This window comes from Antechinus flavipes, chromosome 5, assembly GCF_016432865.1.
Source record: "Antechinus flavipes isolate AdamAnt ecotype Samford, QLD, Australia chromosome 5, AdamAnt_v2, whole genome shotgun sequence".
Taxonomy (NCBI): domain Eukaryota; kingdom Metazoa; phylum Chordata; class Mammalia; order Dasyuromorphia; family Dasyuridae; genus Antechinus; species Antechinus flavipes.
Genome location: NC_067402.1, coordinates 178,195,692 through 178,216,781, shown reverse-complemented (window position 1 = coordinate 178,216,781; position 21,090 = coordinate 178,195,692). Strand labels below are relative to the sequence as shown.

The 21,090-nt window shown below is 34.1% G+C and overlaps 1 protein-coding gene across 2 annotated transcripts in view; it reads right to left on the bottom strand.

Annotated features, from left to right (window-relative positions):
- The window catches only part of LDHB (lactate dehydrogenase B), a 29,873-nt gene extending 20,840 nt beyond the window's left edge, over nt 1–9,033 (bottom strand). The window contains exons 1-2 of one of the 2 annotated variants that reach the window (XM_052000646.1): nt 8,918–9,033; nt 2,459–2,593 (exon numbers count right to left, since the gene is read on the bottom strand). In XM_052000646.1, the coding sequence (XP_051856606.1) occupies nt 2,459–2,587 (129 nt within the window). In that variant the 5' untranslated portion in view covers nt 2,588–2,593; nt 8,918–9,033. The remainder of the gene's footprint in view (nt 1–2,458; nt 2,594–8,917) is intronic. The other variant, XM_052000647.1, reaches the window with a different exon arrangement.
- Between the last annotated feature and the right edge of the window lie 12,057 nt (nt 9,034–21,090).

The window sequence follows — 21,090 nt, the reverse complement described above, 5'->3', positions numbered from 1 at the left end:
TTCTCTGACATTATAAATTAGCAAGGACAGAATGATGTGGTGAAAAGAACACAAGATTTAGAGGTAAAGGACCTAAATCTAATCCCAGTTCTGCCACTCTCTACCTGTGTGACCTTGTCAGATAGCCTTGCTGTGAAGAGACACCATAGCATAGCCCACCTTTCTCTCCCCATTCTCGAGAAAGCTAGACCCAAAAGGCTTTTTTTAAAGACACCAAGATGTACTCTCAGTGGGCAATAGCAAAATATTGCAAAGAAACATTTTCTCAGAGCTTACTTTATACGGAAAAAAACAATTGAAAGCCATTTAAGTTTTGCATCCAAAAGGAGTATGCTTGAGATAGGGTGTGGGAAAAGAATCTTTCCCAGAAAATGTAAATGCACTCATCATCTCTGATAAGTCTCTTCATCAGCAGAATCAAGAGTAGTGGTAATGAGGGACCAAGTGACTGCTAAGATCCCTTTTAGTTTCATATAGTTCCTATAAACTTATAGTTCCTATATATCTTATAGTTCCTATAAACTGGCAGGATAAGGTATCAGACACTAAGGTCCTTTCTCAAACTAAACTGCCTAGCATTCAAACTCTACTAGTTCTGATGAGCTGCCCACATTATTTGAATGCCAAACATACATTTGTCTAAAAGACCATTTTATGGAAAACTGACACAAGGCTAGCACTCATATTGTGGTCAATAGAAGTGATACAAGGACACTTTCAAGATCTCTCTGAAGAACTTTGGAATTGATGATGTGACATAGGAGACACTGGTCCACAGGACCACCCAATATGGTGTGCCCTCATCAAAGAAGGTGTTGTACTTAACAGTGAAGCAGAATAAAAATAGCTCAAAAGAAATGCAAGATGTGCAAATTTAGATACACCACTCCAAATGCTCACATGAATCATTTGTGCTAGACTCTGGTAGAGCATTACAAATTCACATTGTTGGATTCGCCATAAACAGACACAACATAATTTGTCTCTAACATAATGATGCCATTTTGTGACCAGCAGGCCTCAGAAAGGCCTGAAGAGAGCTACATGAACTGATACTGAGTAAAATGAGCAGGACCAGGAGATCATTATGTACTTCAACAACAATACTATGTGATGATCAATTCTGATGGACATGGCCATCTCCAGCATTGAGATGAACCAAATCAGATCCAATAGAACAGTAATGAACTGAAACAGCTACACTCAGCGAAAAAACTCTGGGAGATGACTATGAACCATTACATAGAATTCCCAATCCCTCTACCTTTGTCCGCTTGCATTTTTGATTTCCTTCACAGGCTAATAGTACACTATTTCAAAGTCTGATTCTTTTTGTATAGTAAAATAACTGTTAGGACATGTATACTTATATTGTATTTAATTTATACTTTAACATATTTAACATGTATTGGTCAACCTGCCATTGGGGAAAGGGGATAGGGGAAAGGAGGGGAAAAATTGGAACAAAAGGTTTGGCAATTGTCAATGCTGTAAAATTACCCATGCATATAACTTGTAAATAAAAAGCTATGATAAAAAAAAAAGAAACGAAAGAAACAGTAAAGATTAACAATAATAATAATGATGATGATGCCATCATTTTGGTCCTCTAAGAATGAAGGACAACAATCAACCAACCAATCAATCTATGTATTTAGATGTTACCTAATCTAGTCATCATCCTGAACTAAACATCTTCAACAAGCAGCTTCCCCCCAAACACTTCAACTAATTGGGAATCATCACAAAAAGTAGTTATTCAATTTGGAGACATTTATAATTATTAGGGAGCTGTTTATTATTATGAGAACCAAGTGTATAATATGCTTTTAAGATCCATTTCTTAGATTTCTGCTACTAATTAAAATATTGAAAACTTAAAACACCTGAACTCTGAAAATGCTAAAAGTGCATGGCCAAGGCATTGTACAAGCATCATTCATAATTAGTACAATGATCCATTATATTCAGTGGAAGAAAAAAAGCTTTTTTTCTCTCCCTACATTTAAGGAATTCATTAGCTTTGAAACAGAGCTTTGAAAGAAAATTAGGAAAAAAAGAATTGAATAGGGTACCAAACATTCTTTCAAAATGAAATCTAAACCAGAGGAAAGTTACTTAAGACTTGGTCTATAGCATGGGACTAGTTAGAAGTTGCTAGGCAATATAGGGATTGGATAAAACATAGCCCTTAATAGGACCAGGAAACAGAGTAGAAGAGGAATAATTATTTGTATTCTACCAGTTCCAAAGTTCTTTTTGTCAACTTGATAATCACTCATGACTTCAATTATTAATTGAACCCAAATAAGTAGAGAATATTAAGTTCTTTTTTAGATTATCAAAAATGTTTGAATCATCTTCTTTTAATAACATGATTCACTTCTAAAAAGAACACAGATGTGTAACTAGTCTAAGTTATGATAATTATAGTATAATTGTCATTCTGAAAATATACCTTTCCAAGTATGCTGATAGCACAGGCCATACCAACTTGTCCAACACCCACAACAGTAATCTTATTGTTTGGAGTTGCTGTCTCCTCTTCTGCAACTGGTGCAATCAGTTTTTCTTTAAGAGTAGCCATTTTGCTCTGCAAGAAAAAAAAGAAAAAAGCATTATGTACAAATATATACATGAACTGAAATGATTATCTTCATATAGTTACTGGGGCAATTTGCTAACTAAAGTATAAGATCTGGTGTGCTTAAAGGGTATTATAAAAAAATTAAAGATTTTTTTAAGACTAAATGATATGATTAATGGAAGATTTTAATCTAAGTAATCACACATAATTTCATTTTGGCTAACATTATTCTAATTCTTTTCCTCTTATTCATTTCCCCCTTCATTTCCAACATGAAATATTCTCATTTTTATAGCTATCAATTTGCTTGTTTTGTTGCATTTTTAAATCACTACAAAATTTTGCTCAATTTCATTCACAATAAGGCCTTAATTTTGGAGATGGTTCTTGATATCTGCACTTTCTTTTGGACCAGATTCATAATTTTATTGGTATAGGAAGTAACCAGGGAAAAAAATTCCCTTGGTCACCGAGTGCCTGCTGATTCTAGACTTAAAAGAATTACCTACAACAGTGATATTCAATTTCAAAAAGAAATCGAGCCACTCATCCATACATGAAGACCATAAGTTGACTTAATTTTAAAATGTAATATTATCTATTTTAATTGTATTTTTATTTTATTAAGCATTTCTAAATTACATTTTAATTTGGTTTAGTTTACACTAAGGAGCCACAGACCACATATTTGACATCTCTGGCTTAGGGCACTGGGAACATAAGTCATTTACCTGGGTTGAAAGTATATATTAAATATGAAACTTAAGATCTTCTTGATGTCAGGGCTAGTTCTTTACCTGGGTTGAAAGTATATATTAAATATGAAACTTAAGATCTTCTTGATGTCAGGGCTAGTTCTCTATTCATTATTCCATCACCCCAATATTTCTACTACACTAAAAAGAAATTTATAATGTACTCAGCCATGAAATCCAAGTAACAAAACAGTTTAAATTAGACCTAAAAAAGCAGTCTAGGATCAAGTAAGAATTTATAGTTTAAAAAACAACTAACATGATATGTGTGGAGCCAATACCCCAAAACATACTTAACAGGAGACAACCTGGGGAGGAACTCCTTTGAGAGACTTCAAACTAGGCATCTGGTACTTTCCTATTTTAACCAGTCTTGCTAATTAGCTGTTAAACTCAGTTGATTTTAACTGCTATATTAGTACAAATGCGGACAGCATCCTCTAAAAGAAATCCAGTTACTGCTCTGAAAACATGATCCATTGCCAAAATATGTTCTAAATAAATAGCTAGCATTTAGATACAACTTTAAGATCTGGAGCTTTTTTTTTTTTTTAATATTGCTTCATTTGAATCTCACAATAACACTGTAAAGCTATTAAATCCATTTCAAAGATGAAAAAACAGAGAATGAAAGAAGTTAAATGATTTTTCAAGTGTCCTCACATAGTTAATTAATACTGGTGAAGATCTGAATTCAGGTCTTCCTAATTCTAACTCCAGTCATTTATCTACAGTTATCTCAAACGTTAAAAGGGAAAGGGCAAATTTGAGGCAGCAATTTTGGATGACATTTTTAAATCTATAAATGACTACAACAATGTAAATGGAACAAATAATAAGAAAAAAAAATGGGAACCAAATGTTATGAAATGATAATAACCAAGCTATGTCCCAAAAAAGAGACATGAGAAGGTAAATTCCCCACTCATTGACAGAGGTAGGAGATTATGGATATGGGGCACTACATATAATGCCAGACTTCTCTACAGTAGTTAGTTTTATTGAACAAATATCCTTTGATATAAGGGATGGCTCTCTGTGAGGGAGAAGAGTTTATTGGGAAATGAAAGTAATTTAAACATAAAATATATTAACATCATACATTTTATTTTGCAAGAAAACATTTTATCAGGAAGGCAGATTTGTCAAACTAGAGAATGAGGTTTGGGGGCAGAGTGCAGTCCTTTTTTCCTTTTTTTTTTTTTTTTTTTAAGATTGTGAGGTTTTGGAAGGCAGTGACTATCTTTTACTTACTATGGCTTTTTTCCCATAGCTCTAAGCAGGATAAATAAATGTACATAGACTTGCTTTGGTGGTGTATATTTTCAAAACAAAATTGCTTTTTTAATTTGCTTCAGTGAATATATTTGCCTTATAGGTAAATAGCAAATGACATAATAGAGTATATGTCCTATGGGGGTCATATGGGATTATCTGTCTTTTAATGTATGGTTCTTTGCATCTATCAGCACTAAAATCAATAGGTGCCAAGTACCTTAGAGAAAGGATGGAGGCAGCTAGGTGGCTCAGTGTATCGAACACTAGCCCTGAAGTCAGTAAGACCTGAGTTCAAATCTAACCTCAGACACTTAATGTGTCCTAGCTGTGTGACCTTGGGTAAGTCACTTAACCCCAACGGCCTCAGCAAAAATAAATAAAGATACTTCCCTTCTAATGTAGTTAGTTCCTTCCAATATACTGTGCTCAGAAAGACCAAGGAACTAAATTCCTCAAAAATTATATGCTAAACTGTTAGTAGAATTGTAAACTGATCTAACCATTCTGGAGGGCAATTTAGAACTATAGGAAAGAGCTATAAAACTATGTGCACCCTTTGATCCAGCAATACCCACTGCTAGATCTATATCCCAAAGACATCCAAAAAAGGGGAAAAAAACATACTTGTACAAAGATATTTGTAGCAGTTCTTTTTGTGTTGGCTAAAAAAATTAGAATTGGGAGGGATGCTCATCAATTGAGGAATGGCTAAACAATCTGTGGTATATAATTGTAATGGGATATAATTATATATAACATAATAAGAAATGGAAAGCAATATGATCTCAGAAAAACCAGGATAAATGAACTGATACATAGCAAAGTGAAAAAATCAAGAGAATATTACAGTACATTTTTGATGAAGAATTGTGAATGACTTAGCTATTCTCAACAATACAATGATCCAAGACAATCCCAAAGAACTGATGATGAAGCATAATATTCACTTCCAAGAGAAAGCAGTGAAATTGTTTAAATTTAGGCTGAAGTATGCTATTTTTCACTTTCATTCTTTTTCTTTCATTTGAGTCTTCTTGAACAAAATGACTCATATGGAAATGTTTTACATAATCACACATATATAATCTATATCTGATTACATACTAATAGGGGAGTGGGATAGAAAAAATTGAAAAACAAACACAAAAAACTATACCATCAATGGAATTTCTCCTTTATGTACAATGGTTAAAATAACAATTAAAAAGTACCTGAAATTTAAAAAAAATATGCTAAGTATGAAAGTAGATGTTAGAAGATATGTAGTCACGGACAAGAATTTTACAGCAGTTGTTTTGAGTGCTTAAAAGTAATTTTTATTTGTTTTTCTAGCCTAACTTCCCAAGAGTTGGGGTTGAATAGAATTATTCCAAAATTTCTATAATTTCCTCTCTGAGATTATTCCCTTAGCTTAAACAGATAGCAATACCTCCATCATAGGCACTTAGAAACATCACTATATCATTTAAGGAGTTATGATCAAGGTTCTCCAGTATTAGTTAGACTAGTTCTCCATATGACTAAAAGCCAGTGATTAGGCATAGGACATATACCAGAAGTCTCCTCCTGCATTCTATGACATATTGAGTTTTATATTCCTCCACTGCAGCCTTTGAGATCTCAAGGTCACCTCCACACTATAAGTATCAAAAGAAGACATGTTTCTTCACTTAAATGACCTCTAAGCTCCCTACCAACTCAAAAATATATAATTCATGATTCTTTGTGGAGGTGTTAATATGCTGATGCTGCCTTTTCAATTATAAACATTGTACTTTCTTAGAAAACCTCATAGATTTTTTTTTCAGAGGAAGAGATGGCACAGCTATCTAAAACAAAGGCTGTAATTACAATGTTCAGATAAAAAACATCTTCTAGAGTAAATGCAGAAGAAAAAAAAATGTCACATCCCTTTCTAGTTTCCTTCCTTAAGTGATTATTGTTATTTTAAAATATCCATTGGACTAGGGATGGGGAGAAGTGTGTGCTGGGAGACAAGTACTGGACCTAGAGTCAGAAAGATCTTAATTCAAAACTAGTGCATAGATTCTTCCTAGCTATGTGGCTAGTGAAGTGGCAAGTGACAAATCAGTTAACTTTGATCTGTAAAATGGGAATAAGAGAGTTGTTTTGAGGATAAAATGTGATAAAATTTGTAAAGCAATTTATAAACCATAAAGCACTATAAATTGCTACTTATTTTTATTATTGTTGTTAAATTTGGCTATAGAAATAAAGTAACATTAAGTGCAAAGTATCCTAACTTGGACATTTAATAACACAGATCTTCAAAGTAACCAATGATTCTGTCTTACTTATAGATTTATTTGGGGAATTGTGATGAACTCACATATTGTCTTTAAGGATTAATTAAAGTATAACTCACTGAATTAGTGGTACACATATATTCAAGCAGGATGATGACCTGGACTCCAGTCTCTTAACCCCAGTTCTCACATGCCCCTAGACCTACATAAACATATTCACATTATTTGCCCAAACACGTTTTTACAATGTAAGTAGACACAGGTTAAGTAGTAATAAAAACAAGCCAGGAAGGTTCTAAGAACCATTGCTTTTATTACAGAAAACATGCTTATTATCTCTTGTCATCCCTCTAGGGCCTTTCAGAGTCCTCCAGGGATTAATTTGCCAAACCTCCTAGTCTTGGGAGATTTCTCATGTACATAGTTCTTTAAAATATGTGTGTATGCATACATTTATATTTACTTGTTCAAAACTTTTACTTCCAAATCCACATTACTTGCACTTGAACCCCTCCTTCCCTTGTACAGAAAATGAAAATCCATTTGTTCACAAATAGCATAGTAGGGATATCTGCAAAACTAATGAGATATATAGTTGTACTCTCAGCAAGGACTGATATAAAGAATGCAAAGAAATAAGGAGACTTGTATGAAAAAAGAAAACCAATTGAAATCACTATGCACACTAACATGAGCTATAAAAATGAAATCAACTTGCAAACATTAGATTTAAAAATTCAATAATATTAATAAGTTTTTAAGTACCCATACTTCCTTTTAATAAATGTTACATTGTTAGTAAAGTTCATGTAAACCTTAAATAATTGTAAACTGTAAACTAAAGTATTAGATTGCATGTATAATCAATCATTTTACAGGTCCTGTTGTTTTCACTATTAGATTTTGTGGGCTCAGGGTTAATGGTAAGTCAGTTGCAGAAATGTGTGCATCATCAGAACAACATTTATGGATAAAAAAAGAAAAAAATCCTTTTTCTCAAGTTTAAACACCTCCCACCTCCCACTCTTGGGGCCTGTTAATTGTAGCCTGCATGCTTTTTGCCTCCCACACATACAGCCCATGTGCTGCTCTGCTCTGCACCACACTGTACACTGAAGCTAAGGCAGAGGAAGATGCTGAGACAGTAACAGCCAACAGCTCCCATCAGAAAAAGGTCTCTGGAGAGAGACTAGGCCATTTCGACTCAGCATCTGAAGATGGTAGATCAACAAAATCCATCAAGTAATGCCTGGAAAGAACTGGACAGTGATTACTTGACATGCACAGGGTAAGGGGCTTTGCCCTCTTCCCTAGATGTAGTAAAGCATTGGCTTTCAGATCAGTCCTACGTTTCTGCAGTCCCCTTGACTACTGGACCGCATCACTAGTTTTTATCCCCGATAGGTAACCCGAGTAGAGACTGCTCTCCATCCTCTCTCCAATTGGTAAAAGGCCCGTTTTGGAATGATTAGCCCTCTGTCCTATTTCTCGGTCTTTCCTTCATCTCCTCCCCCAGCCTCTGCAAATTTTCCCCACCCCCTTACTTCTCCCCTTTCAGCCCCCTTGTTCCGCGGGCACAGTGCCCTGGGTCTCTGCCAGCAGGCACCAAGATGATGAGAACTCAGTGAACCTTTCAGGGACACAAAAGGCCTTTAGGGTCTGGCTGCAAAGAACCACAGGCAACAGGTTTCTTTTTCACACAGCAAGAGACAGAGTCCGGGCTCTTTCTGCTGCAGTGCGGGAGGGAAAAATCCATCACCCTACATTCTACAAAGCTTTCCCCTCTCTCCTCCAATTGCATCTCTTCTTTCCAGAAAAGCATCCCCAGAACTGGAGGAAGGAAAACTCTATTGGCTATCGAGATGTGCCAAGCTTCGCTAGAATTAGAGGGAAGATACCCTTCTTGCCAGGGTCCTTCTTTCTTGTCCCGACTCCCCTTACAACAACCATAACAATAGTCACTGCAGTTTTCCCAGTTCCTTCTCGCCTTCCTGAAAGCAAAGGGACAAATCTCCAGGACCAAAACTTACCTGACCTGAAGAATAGCTGATTGCCAGTGATGAAATTTTTCCCAGATAGAGAAGAGAGTCAGATACGTCTTTCTACTGCGGTGCCCTAGTCACAAGGAGAAAGGAGGAGGCGGGGTCCCAGCACCCTCCACTGCCTCTAAGGTTTCTCTATTGTGATTGGAAACTCGAGAGACGCCTGCCCTCGGCTCACTCAATCGCCTTCAAGGACAAGGGCTCAAGTATGAAATCGTCCTTCCCCTCTCTTAGGTGGGGGGTGGGGGGGAGGAGGAAGAGGTCACCTACAGAGAGTTTCCACTAGGTCGATTTACAGCTATGCTCCTTTCTTACAGCTTTATTGCTACAAACTTCATTACAGTTATTTTGTGCCATGGCACTGGGAGGTTTAATGTACTTGAATATATACATACATACATATGTATGTATATATATGTGTGTGTGTGTATATACACACACATATGTATATATATATATACATATATACAGTGTATATATACATCTGTGTGTATAAACACACACACACAAAGTTATAGATATAGATAGTTATATATGTATATATGTGTGTGCTTACATATTTACACACACTCTGGCACTTTATAATCTCATTTCAAAGGCTATTTTTTTTCCTTGGTAAGATTTTTCATGTAGGTTTCGCTGGTATTTTTAAAATGCAGAAAAAAAAAATTTTTAATTGACTAGACTTGAGAATTGCTGCTCCTGAAACTACAGTGGCAATTCAATGGTATGAGAATTTAGATATAATTAATTAGCCATTTGATCTTATAAAGTTAGATTTCATTTTGTTTAATGGAAAAATAATCACCTTATCTCCTTAGAAGTGGGTCTTTTAAAAACACTTTTTTTTTTCTTTAGGAAAAGTAGGTGGTAGGGCCAGAAGTTTTGGAAGTATATCAATCAACAAGCTTTTATTAAATACCTTCTATGTGCAGGGCACAGTACTAGGACCTGGAGTTACAAATACCAAAAAAATGGAATAATTCCCAAACTTATAATGAAAAGACATTCCAGGTTTCTGTACAATTCAATCCAATTGAACAAATATTTATTAAATGCAGGATGTTGTGCTAGGCAATATGGAAAAAGAGCATTACTTCAATATTTCAAAGAATCTAATATGCATACTATGTGGGGACTCTCTGGCAACTCACCCATCCCTCTAATCCTATGGACATGTTTGTTGCTCATATTGTAAATATTCCAAAGGGACAAACCATCCACCTATGTGAAATGGGACTTTGTAGAATTTCTACATCATGTATATTCTTTGATTTGGTCAGGTAATTAGATCACCTCTCTTTTCAGGTTAGTCAGTTCATTAATCATGTCTTTTATACAGATTATTGTACACAAATCATTACTAGTAACATGTTATCCCTATATATGTCCACCATTCAACTCTCCATTAATCCTTAGAATGAATGACCGTTTTGATTTTAATTGCAATTCTAACTTCCCAAAAGCAACACAGTCTCCCTTCCATCCAATTCTGTGGCCAATTCATTGTCTATCTGTGTCTATCCAAGAACTAATGACCAATTTTATGGATTTTCCATAAGGCTATACATATATATCAAAGCCTGGATAAATGTTCTGTGCTCTTGTTTTTCCTTGTGGAATGTTAGGCTGACCTCTTTTGAATAATTATGAGTATCTAGGCATGTCAACAAAGGTCTGGAGATCAATACAATCTAAACAATGTTACCAGTAAGCAGGGGCATCCACAGGGCTTCATAGAGGGAAATTTCACAAAGAATTCCAAAAGGCTGTCTGATTACAACATATATATAAGCACAATGACTTCAATGAAAAAGGGAAGAACAATGAAAAAAAAAAGACTGGAAAAATATGGCTTAGTATCAAAAACAAACGAACAAAAAAAGATACCAAAGATTTACAATATATACAGAAGACAAATTCCTATACATCATGAAATCTTTCTTCAAAAAAATTATCAATAGTACTATGGATACCAAAAAACAAATAATATCATAAAAAATTACATTTTTGCAGCCACTTTTGTCATGTCCAACTCTTCATGACTCTATCTGGGGGTTTTCTTGGCAAATACACTGGAGTGATTTACCATTTTCTTCTCTATTTTGTAGATAAGAAAACAGAGGCAGACAGGATTAAGTGAATTTCACTGGGACAAAGCTAAGGTGCTTAAGGCCAAATTTAAATTTAGGAAGACAAGTCTTCCTAACTCCAGTTGACACTGTCTATCTTAAAAACATTGCTTACTGGTCTGGTCATTTTCCTTGAGGAGAGCTAGCACATCTCTCTTAGGGTTCTAAAGAGAAATACTAAGGAATTATAAGATTTTCTCTGATGCTATCAACATGACCTCCAATTCTTTGTATGTTCTCCCTAATATTGACCAGTTTCAATTATTAGTTTTCCTATATTGAGAAATGGATGGGCATTTATTTGATTTCCACAGTTATGAAAGTTAAATTGGAGAAATGAAACAGCATTCTTTGCAGATGATATGAAGGTATAATTAGAGAATCAACTAAAACTATTTGAAATAATTAACAACTTCAACAAAGTTACAAGGTATGAAATAACCTCATATAAATCATCAGTATTTTTATGTTACCTACAAAACCCTATCAGCAAGAAACAGAAAGAGAAACTACATTTAAATTGATTGTAGACAATATTACAATATTTGAAAGTCTATTTGCCAATATGAACTCAGGAGCTACATGAACACAATTACAAAACACTTTTCCACAAATCAAGTCAGATCTAAACCATTAGAAGAATAGCAATTGCTCATGGCACATTAAACCAATATTATAAAAATAACAATTCTGCCTAACTAGCAAAAATATTTTATAGATCTAGAAAAAAATAATAAAATTCATCTGGAAGAACAAAAGATCAAAAATATCCAATTAATGAAAAAAATGCAATGGTTTATCTATACCAGAACTAAAAGTATATTATAAAGTGATAATCATCAAAACTATCTGGCACTAGCTAAGAAAGAGAGTTGTGGAGCAGTGAAATAGATTGATATATAAGGCAGAGTAGTAAATGACGCTAGTAATCTAATGTTTGATAACTCCAAAGACCCCAGCTTCTGGGATAAGAGTTTACTATTTGATAAAAAAAAAAAAAAAATCCTGGAAAAACTGTAAAACAACATGGCAGAAATTGGGGATAGATCGACATCTTACATCATATCCCAAGATGAGATTAAAATGGAAATGTGATTTAGACATAAAGAGAGATGCCATAAATAAATCAGAATAATAAAGAATAATTTACCTGTCAGCTCTATGAAGAGAATAATTTATGACCAAGCAAGAGATAGAGAGCATTATGAAATGTAAAATGGATAATTTTGATTATATTAAATTTAAAGTTTTTGCACAAAACCAATCAAGATTAGAAGGAAATAAGAAAACTGGGAAATAATCTTTACATCAAGTAATAAAGGCCTCATTTTTCAAATATATAGAGAACTGAGTCAAATGTATTAGAATATGAGTTATTTCCCAACTTTCAAATGGTCAAAGGATGTAAAAAGGCAGTTTTCAGATGAAGAAATCAAAGCTATTTATAGACATGAATAAATATTCAAAATCACTTGATTAAGGAAATGCAAATTAAAATAACTCTGGGATACCATTTCATACTTATCAGATTAACTATTGTGACAGAAAAGAAAAATGGCAAAAATGGGAAAATTGGAACTCTGATGTATTGTTGGTGGAGTTGTGAACTGATCTAGCTGTTCAGGAGAGCACTTTGGAACCATGCTCAAAAACCTACAAAATTGTGTACATCATCATTAGGCCTTTATACCAAAGACATTTTTTTTTAAAGGGCAAAAGACCTATCTGTACAAAAATATTTTTGGCACCTTGAAATAGAAATCAAAAGGATGCCAGTCAATTGAAGGATGATTGAACAAATTGTGTTATATGATTACAAGGATTATCATTGTGCTATTAAAAAAATGACAAGCAGGATGATTTCAGAAAAACCTGCAAAGATTTACACGAACTAATGCAAAGTGAAATGAATAGAATATTGTAGACAGGATCAGCAACATTGAGCAGTGATCAATACCTAATCTCTTCTCCGTAATATAGTGATATGTAACCTCTATTTCACTGAATATCCATTTTCCCCTGAAGGATTATATTCAGTTTTGTTATAAAGGTTGTAATCTCTTCAGAGTAATCCTAGCTCTTTTGCTCTCCAAAATACTGTATTCTAAGCCCTCTGAGCCTTTAATTTTGAAGCTGCTAAATCCTGTGTTAGCCTGAGTAGGACTCCATGATATTTGAATTGTTTCTTTTGGATGGGAGCTCTAGAATGTGGGGAGAGGGAAATGAAATAATGTTTAAAAGAAAATGATAGAGAAAATGTTAAACTTAAAACATTAAGTTTAACTTAATTAGATTAAACTTAAAAGTATATCTAGGATGCTTGCTTTTCCTCCTCCAGCACACCTTTGACTAATATATTTTAAAGTTTTCATTTTTGGTTGTTTACATTTTTATTTTTTTTAGATAAAGTCAAAATAACTATTAAGTATAGCCTAGATTTGTATTATGCTTTAGAGAGTATGAAAGAGGGGAGGGAAACCCCATAAAAAACTGAAGTAAGCTAAATTCATTTTGTTGGGAGAATATCTTCACATTGACAATTAAGGTTCATGAGGGCTGAGTATACTTTTTGAATTCTATTTAGAATGAATTTTTTAAAAGTTTTTTTTTTAACTTTGCAGTAAAAGAAATATACCCTAGAGCATGAGTCTTGTTAATATCATAAACCCTTGGATGTTTAGAGAAGCCTATAAACTTCTTCTTAAAATAATGTTTTAAAATGTAGAAAATAAAATCTATAGGATTATATAGGAAACAAATTATATTGAAATATAGTTATCAAAAAGTACCAAGTTCATACATCCCAGATCTACTCTATATTAAACTCTCACCAGCTAATAATGCCTTTATCATGAAGCAGATGGTTTGCTTTGTTCCAGGTGCCTTTGAGGTTTTCCCCACTTCTTGAAAAAGCAGAAGCAAAATTCAAGAGGTTGTACTCTGAGCCAGGTACAGTGACCTCTACTGGGCAACAGTAACATAATAAATAATAGCCTTAGGGGGAGAACTGTTAATTAGCCAAAATGCTGAAGGCCTTTGAAAATTTGAATAAGCTCATAATCAAAGGAAAATGAGAAGCAGTTGGATTCTTGGATAAAGACCATCCAAGAAAAAGAACACATTCTTTTTGCTTCCTATACCTGAATTTGGAATTTGTGATAAGGATGCAGGAAACTCAGTTTTAAGACAAGTCTCTTCATATGGAGGACAAGAAAAGAGCTATGGTAAAATCTTAGTGAGAGAGTATCTCTTTATAGATCTATGATGTACTTCAGTGAGAAAGGGGACTTCAAGAAACTTAAGTACAAGTATACCTAATTGAAAATCTTGGCACTTGATTTAGAGGGTCACTGACAGTGGGGAAACTCTGGGTAAGGTATAAGACACTTCAGCCCAGAGGGAACCTGCTAACAATGTCTGGTTTGGCTTCCCATCTCCCCTAAGAGCTGTCAGCTTTCCTGAGAAGTCAGGGGGCGGTGACAACCTGTGTTGTGATTGGAGCAGAGTGATACCAGGTAGAAGAGTAATATCAGGTGGCAAACTATGTACAATAGCAAGTTGTTCCTGTGGTCTCATGTGCACAGCATATACTGGATGCATGCCCAGTGTGGTTTTATTTCATAAGGGTATGAGAGTATAAAAGGGAAAAAGACCTTCTAATAAATGGACTCCATTTTTCTACCATCCTCAGGAGTCCCACCTCATCACTTCTCCACTAGAAAGGTATATTTTAACCACCCCAGCGTGGGGGCTCTAGAAAGCATGGTATGTTTTGTCACCCCAACTTAAGGGTTCTATAAAGCAGGACACAACACTTAACTGCTGTCTGGGTGAGATTATTATGACACTGGAGAGGAAAAGAATCTAGTCCTATTGTCCCTCTTCCCCACCTCCCAAACTCCTTGGAGTCACATTTTACCACATAGAGAGTTGAGGCAAATAGAGCAGCAGATTGAAATGTTTTTCTTTTAGCAGATGAAATACTCTGTCATCCTGCTGCTATAATAGAGTGATAGGAAAACCAATGGACCATTTAAGATTTACCATGTCTTTTGAAAAAGCTCCATCTTTTTAGTAGTAAATAGGTCACCACATAGCTGGAAAAAGCCTCAAAATGTTCCCTTGCATGATTAGAACTACACAGAGAATGCATACATACACATAGATACAGTTTATCTTCATTTTTCATGCATTCTTTATTTTCAAATCTCCTTATTTGCTAAAATGTATTTGTAATCCCAAAATTGATACTCACATTGCTTTATTGGTTATTCATGGATATTCACATAGAGTTGTGAAAAATTTGAGTTAAGTACATTCAAACCTGCTGATACTTTGCCTCTTTGTTTCAGTTCTCATATTGTTAACACATATCTTTTTCACAGTCTATTTAATGCCATGTTTTTCACTCTTTTGTGGGTTTTTTGTTGGTGTTTTTAAGATGGTCCCCAACAGTAATCTAGTGTTCCTAAGGGCAAGAAAACTATGATGTATCTTAAAGAGAAAATACATGTGTTAAATAAATTTCATTCACACATGACTTACAGTGCTGTTGGCCATGAGTTCAATGTTTATCAATCAACTCCCTGTTGTTTATAGGATTAATACCAACTCTTGGGTCAGCCTTATTTACAGTTATTTTTTAAAACTAATTTCTTTTTATTAAAGCTTTTTGTTTTTCAAAGCATTTGCATGGCCAGTTCTTCAATATTAACCCTTGCAAAACCTTGTGTTCCAATTTCCTCCCTTTTTTCTTATCCCCTCCCCTAGATGGCAAGGAGTCCAATATATTGAACATGGTAAAAATACATGTCAGATCCAATATCTGCATATATATTTATACAATTATCTTGTAGCACAAGAAAAATCAAATCAGACTGGGGGAAAATGAGGAAGAAAAAATGAAAGCAACAACAAAAGTAGTGAAAATGCTATGTTGTGAGCCACACTCAATTTCCAGTTTCTTGCTACTACAAAAAGAACTGCCATAGACATTTTGCACATGTGGGTCCCTTTTCCTCCTTTAAGTTCTCTTTGGGATATAAGCCTAGTAGAAATACTGCTGGATCAAAGGATATGAACATTTTTATAACTCTTTGGGCATAGTTCCACACTGTTCTCTAGAATGATTGGATCCATTCACAGTTCTACCAACAATGTATTAGTGTCCCATATCCCCTCCAACATTTGTCATTATCTTTTCTCATCATTTTAGACAATCTGAGAGGTGTGTAGTGGTATCTCAGAATTACCTTAATTTGCATTTCTCTGATCAATAGGTGATTTATATTATTTTTTCATATGACTAGATATGGTTTCAATTTCTTCATCTGGCAATTGTCTGTTCATATCTTTTGACCATATATCAATTGGAAAATGTCTTGAATTCTTATAAATTTGAGTCATTTCTCTATATATTTTAGAAATGAGGTCTTTATCAGATCCTTTGAATGTAAAAATGTTTTCCCAGTTTATTGTTTCCCTTCTAATCTTGTCTGCATTAGTTTTGTTTGTACAAAAACTTTATAATTTAATATAATCAAAATTATCTATTTTGTGAGCAATAATGATCTCTAGTTCTTTGGTCATAAATTCTTTCCTCCTCCACAAATCTGAGAGGTAAACTATCCTATCTTCTTCTAATATGTTTATAATATCATTCTTTATGTCTAGATCATGAACCCATTTCAACCTTATCTTGGTATACAGTATTAGGTATGGACCAATGCCTAGTTTGAGCAGTACAAATTTCCAATTTTTCCAACAGTTTTTGTCAAACAGTGAATTCTTATGCCAAAAGCTGGGGTCTTTGGATTTGTCAAACACTAGATTACTATAGTCACTGACTATTTTGTCCTGTGAATCTAACCTATTCCACTGATCGACTTAACTATTTCTTATCCAGTACCAAATGGTTTTGATGACCACTGCTTTATAATATAGTTTTAGATCTGTCTACAATTATTTTAAATGGAGTTTCTCTTTGTATCTCTTGCTGCTGGACTTTGTTGGTAACATATATAATTAATTTGTTGGTAACATATATAATTAATTTGTTGGTAACATTAATGCTGATGATTTATGTGGATTTATTTTGTATCCTGCAACTCTGCTAAAGTTGTGAATTGTTTCTAGTATTTTTTAATTTGATTCTTTAGGATTGTCTAAATGTGTCATCATATCATCTGCAAAGAATAATAATTTGGTTTCCTCATTACATACTCTAATTCCTTTTTCTTCTCTTATTGCTAAAATTCACATTTCTACCAACAATGTATTAGTGTCCCATATCCCCTCCAACATTTGTCATTATCTTTTCTCATCATTTTAGACAATCTGAGAGGTGTGTAGTGGTTATCTCAGAATTACCTTAATTTGCATTTCTCTGATCAATAGGTGATTTATATTATTTTTTCATATGACTAGATATGGTTTCAATTTCTTCATCTGGCAATTGTCTGTTCATATCTTTTGACCATATATCAATTGGAAAATGTCTTGAATTCTTATAAATTTGAGTCATTTCTCTATATATTTTAGAAATGAGGTCTTTATCAGATCCTTTGAATGTAAAAATGTTTTCCCAGTTTATTGTTTCCCTTCTAATCTTGTCTGCATTAGTTTTGTTTGTACAAAAACTTTATAATTTAATATAATCAAAATTATCTATTTTGTGAGCAATAATGATCTCTAGTTCTTTGGTCATAAATTCTTTCCTCCTCCACAAATCTGAGAGGTAAACTATCCTATCTTCTTCTAATATGTTTATAATATCATTCTTTATGTCTAGATCATGAACCCATTTCAACCTTATCTTGGTATACAGTATTAGGTATGGACCAATGCCTAGTTTGAGCAGTACAAATTTCCAATTTTTCCAACAGTTTTTGTCAAACAGTGAATTCTTATGCCAAAAGCTGGGGTCTTTGGATTTGTCAAACACTAGATTACTATAGTCACTGACTATTTTGTCCTGTGAATCTAACCTATTCCACTGATCGACTTAACTATTTCTTATCCAGTACCAAATGGTTTTGATGACCACTGCTTTATAATATAGTTTTAGATCTGTCTACAATTATTTTAAATGGAGTTTCTCTTTGTATCTCTTGCTGCTGGACTTTGTTGGTAACATATATAATTAATTTGTTGGTAACATTAATGCTGATGATTTATGTGGATTTATTTTGTATCCTGCAACTCTGCTAAAGTTGTGAATTGTTTCTAGTATTTTTTAATTTGATTCTTTAGGATTGTCTAAATGTGTCATCATATCATCTGCAAAGAATAATAATTTGGTTTCCTCATTACATACTCTAATTCCTTTTTCTTCTCTTATTGCTAAAATTCACATTTCTAATTCAATTTTGAATTTTAATAGTGATAGTGGGCAACCTTGTTTCACCTCTGAAACCATTACTGAGAATGGTTCTAGTTTATTTGGGGTTAGTGTTTAAGACTCTTGCACAGTCTAATTCCAATCCATCTCTCTAATTATTTTCCATACTATTCTTCTTCAGAACTTGTCTCAGATAAACTGAATTACTGATTCCTGAATTCATGTAGTCCTGTACAGCATCAGACAAGAAAAGCAGTTGACATATATATATATATATGTGTGTGTGTGTGTGTGTGTGTGTGTGTGTGTGTATTTATATTGCATTTGAAATATAATTTTAGAAGTGTAAAATCAAGTTTTAAAAGGACAGTTTCTGGTTGTTATTTTCAGTTACAAAACCACAAATTGAGAGTCTAGTATGTTTAAGGCCCTTTTCTAAAATTTCTGTGGGGTATGCAAAGATAACATCTCCCATTAAATTAGAAAAGACATTAATGAACAAAAACATTACCCCAAATGGAATTTCACCCCAAAGGAAATTTCAAGTTAGTAACAGGACAAAAGAAGCTCACAAATTATTATAATGCAATTCTCTATTCAGGTATGTGAGAAAAGAATAAGAAATATGAAATGCTATTGAACAGAATTGACCATTAATTTCATTAATATGGATATTCTAGCCTCTTCCTAACCTTTTGCTTCAAACATCTCTTGTCTTCAATCTTTGCTGCACCTTGCTATTGGTCTGTATCCCTTCAGTCCACTGTCTAAAGCTGAATCTTTAAATAGAAATGATGCATTGCTGTCACATCTCCTTTCCTGGCAACAATCCCTCTTTCTAAACCTTAGACGTTTGGGTGGTTGCTAGCAAATGGACTCACAAGGACACTGCTGTACAGGGAACTGCCAAAAATGCCAAAATCCCTGACACAAAGATAATACATCATTAATTTTGCTTTGTAAACGTCATTATCATCATCATTAATTAACAAAACTTATTAAGTTCAGAGTATAGTACAGCTGAAACAAGATTGAACTCAGGACCTTGGTGATTATGACTAAAATTAAAATCCCAGATCTGCTACTGATTATCTCTTTAACCTTATCCAATCTACTGAACTTCTCAGGCCTTGGGTTCCTTACCTGTAGAATAAGAGGGTTGAATTAGTTGACCTCTAAGATCCTTTTTATCTCTAATGTCCATGTTCTCATAATCCTATGATCTTAGAAGGTGAGAATAAAAACATAATTCTTGCCTCAAACAGCTTTTGATCTAGTTGGAGTATGAGTAACAAATTCTATAGAGGATAAGAAGAGGAAGATATCCCAGGATTAGAACTATTAGGGAAAAATGTCCAAAGTATCTGAGGTTTGGCTGGGCTTTTTAAAAAAGTAAGACAGGGAAATCCAATTTATAAACAAGCTGTGTTATACCAAATATACAGTGAGAGGTCAAAGAGGGCAATCAGAATTTCAAAACTAGAAGAGATCTATGAAGTCAATTTCTTGGTCACTTTCTACATAGGATCAAAGTAATGCCTGGGGAATATTCATGTTTATATATACATAAGAAATTTTCCCCAATTACATATTCAAAAATTTTTGTTATGCTATCTGTATATGACAAGCCCACCGGCTCAAATAAGTCAAATAAATTAAGGAAATCTCTCAAGGCAAAAGTAGAAAGGAATTTTATTATGCTGTCGCAAAAAAAGGGTGTCTCCTTCCCCACAAGCAGTTCAGCAAGGAGAGACAAGGCCCAATTAACAAGTAAGAATTATATAGGGACCTAGGATCAACTTCCTATTGCCTGGATCTTTGCCCTGATTAGCCAGGAAAAATGACCTCCCATTCTAAATCATAAATGAGGAAAGATTTTCAACCCAACTACATCTTTAGGATTACTAAATTACCTTTTATGGGAGTTTCAATGCCAAGGTGGCTCCAATTTAGTCTCACAAAGAAAAGGTCCCACTCCTTGTAAACTATGTGATTTCTGGAGAAAGAAACCTGGCCCTGGGGCACATGTGACCTTCACTCAGTCTTTAGAACACTGTCTCCATCTTGTGAGATAGCTTTCACAGTTAACTTCATTCATATCCCATTCCTAGTTGTTGTGATTTGAGGAAAGGGAGTTTTAATTGAGGATTTACTATCTTGACTAGCATAAAGCTTGCATAATCATAAGACAATAATAGATAATTCTACCAAAAGCAGGTAAAATGAAAAGTGAATTTCTTAATTAGTTCAAATGGTGTCCTTGATCTAGGGGCGAGGATGAGCTTTGATTATCTTCAAATTATTTATATTACTGGAAAATGGTGAAAAGTTGGGGCAGAAATGGATACAGCACTCACAAGATAAGTCTGTGAAATGGAGAGTAAGAGATGAAATGAGCCTGAGACTGGCATGTTCTTCGACCTCCTGGGCCACATTGCAGGCAGTATGAAACCAGAAAGAAAAAAAAAATGTCTCAATTAAAAAAAAATAAAAGCACAACCAAACTCTTACCCATCAAGATGTTCAATTTTCTCCTACCCACATAAATAACTTACTTTTTAAAAAATATCTGCCTGTCATTTGTCACTGGACCTGTTGATTAATCTGCAAAATAAAGAGATTAACTCAATTTAGACAGAATATCTTCAGTAGATTGTACAATCCCACTGAAATGATTTATTCCAAAGCTC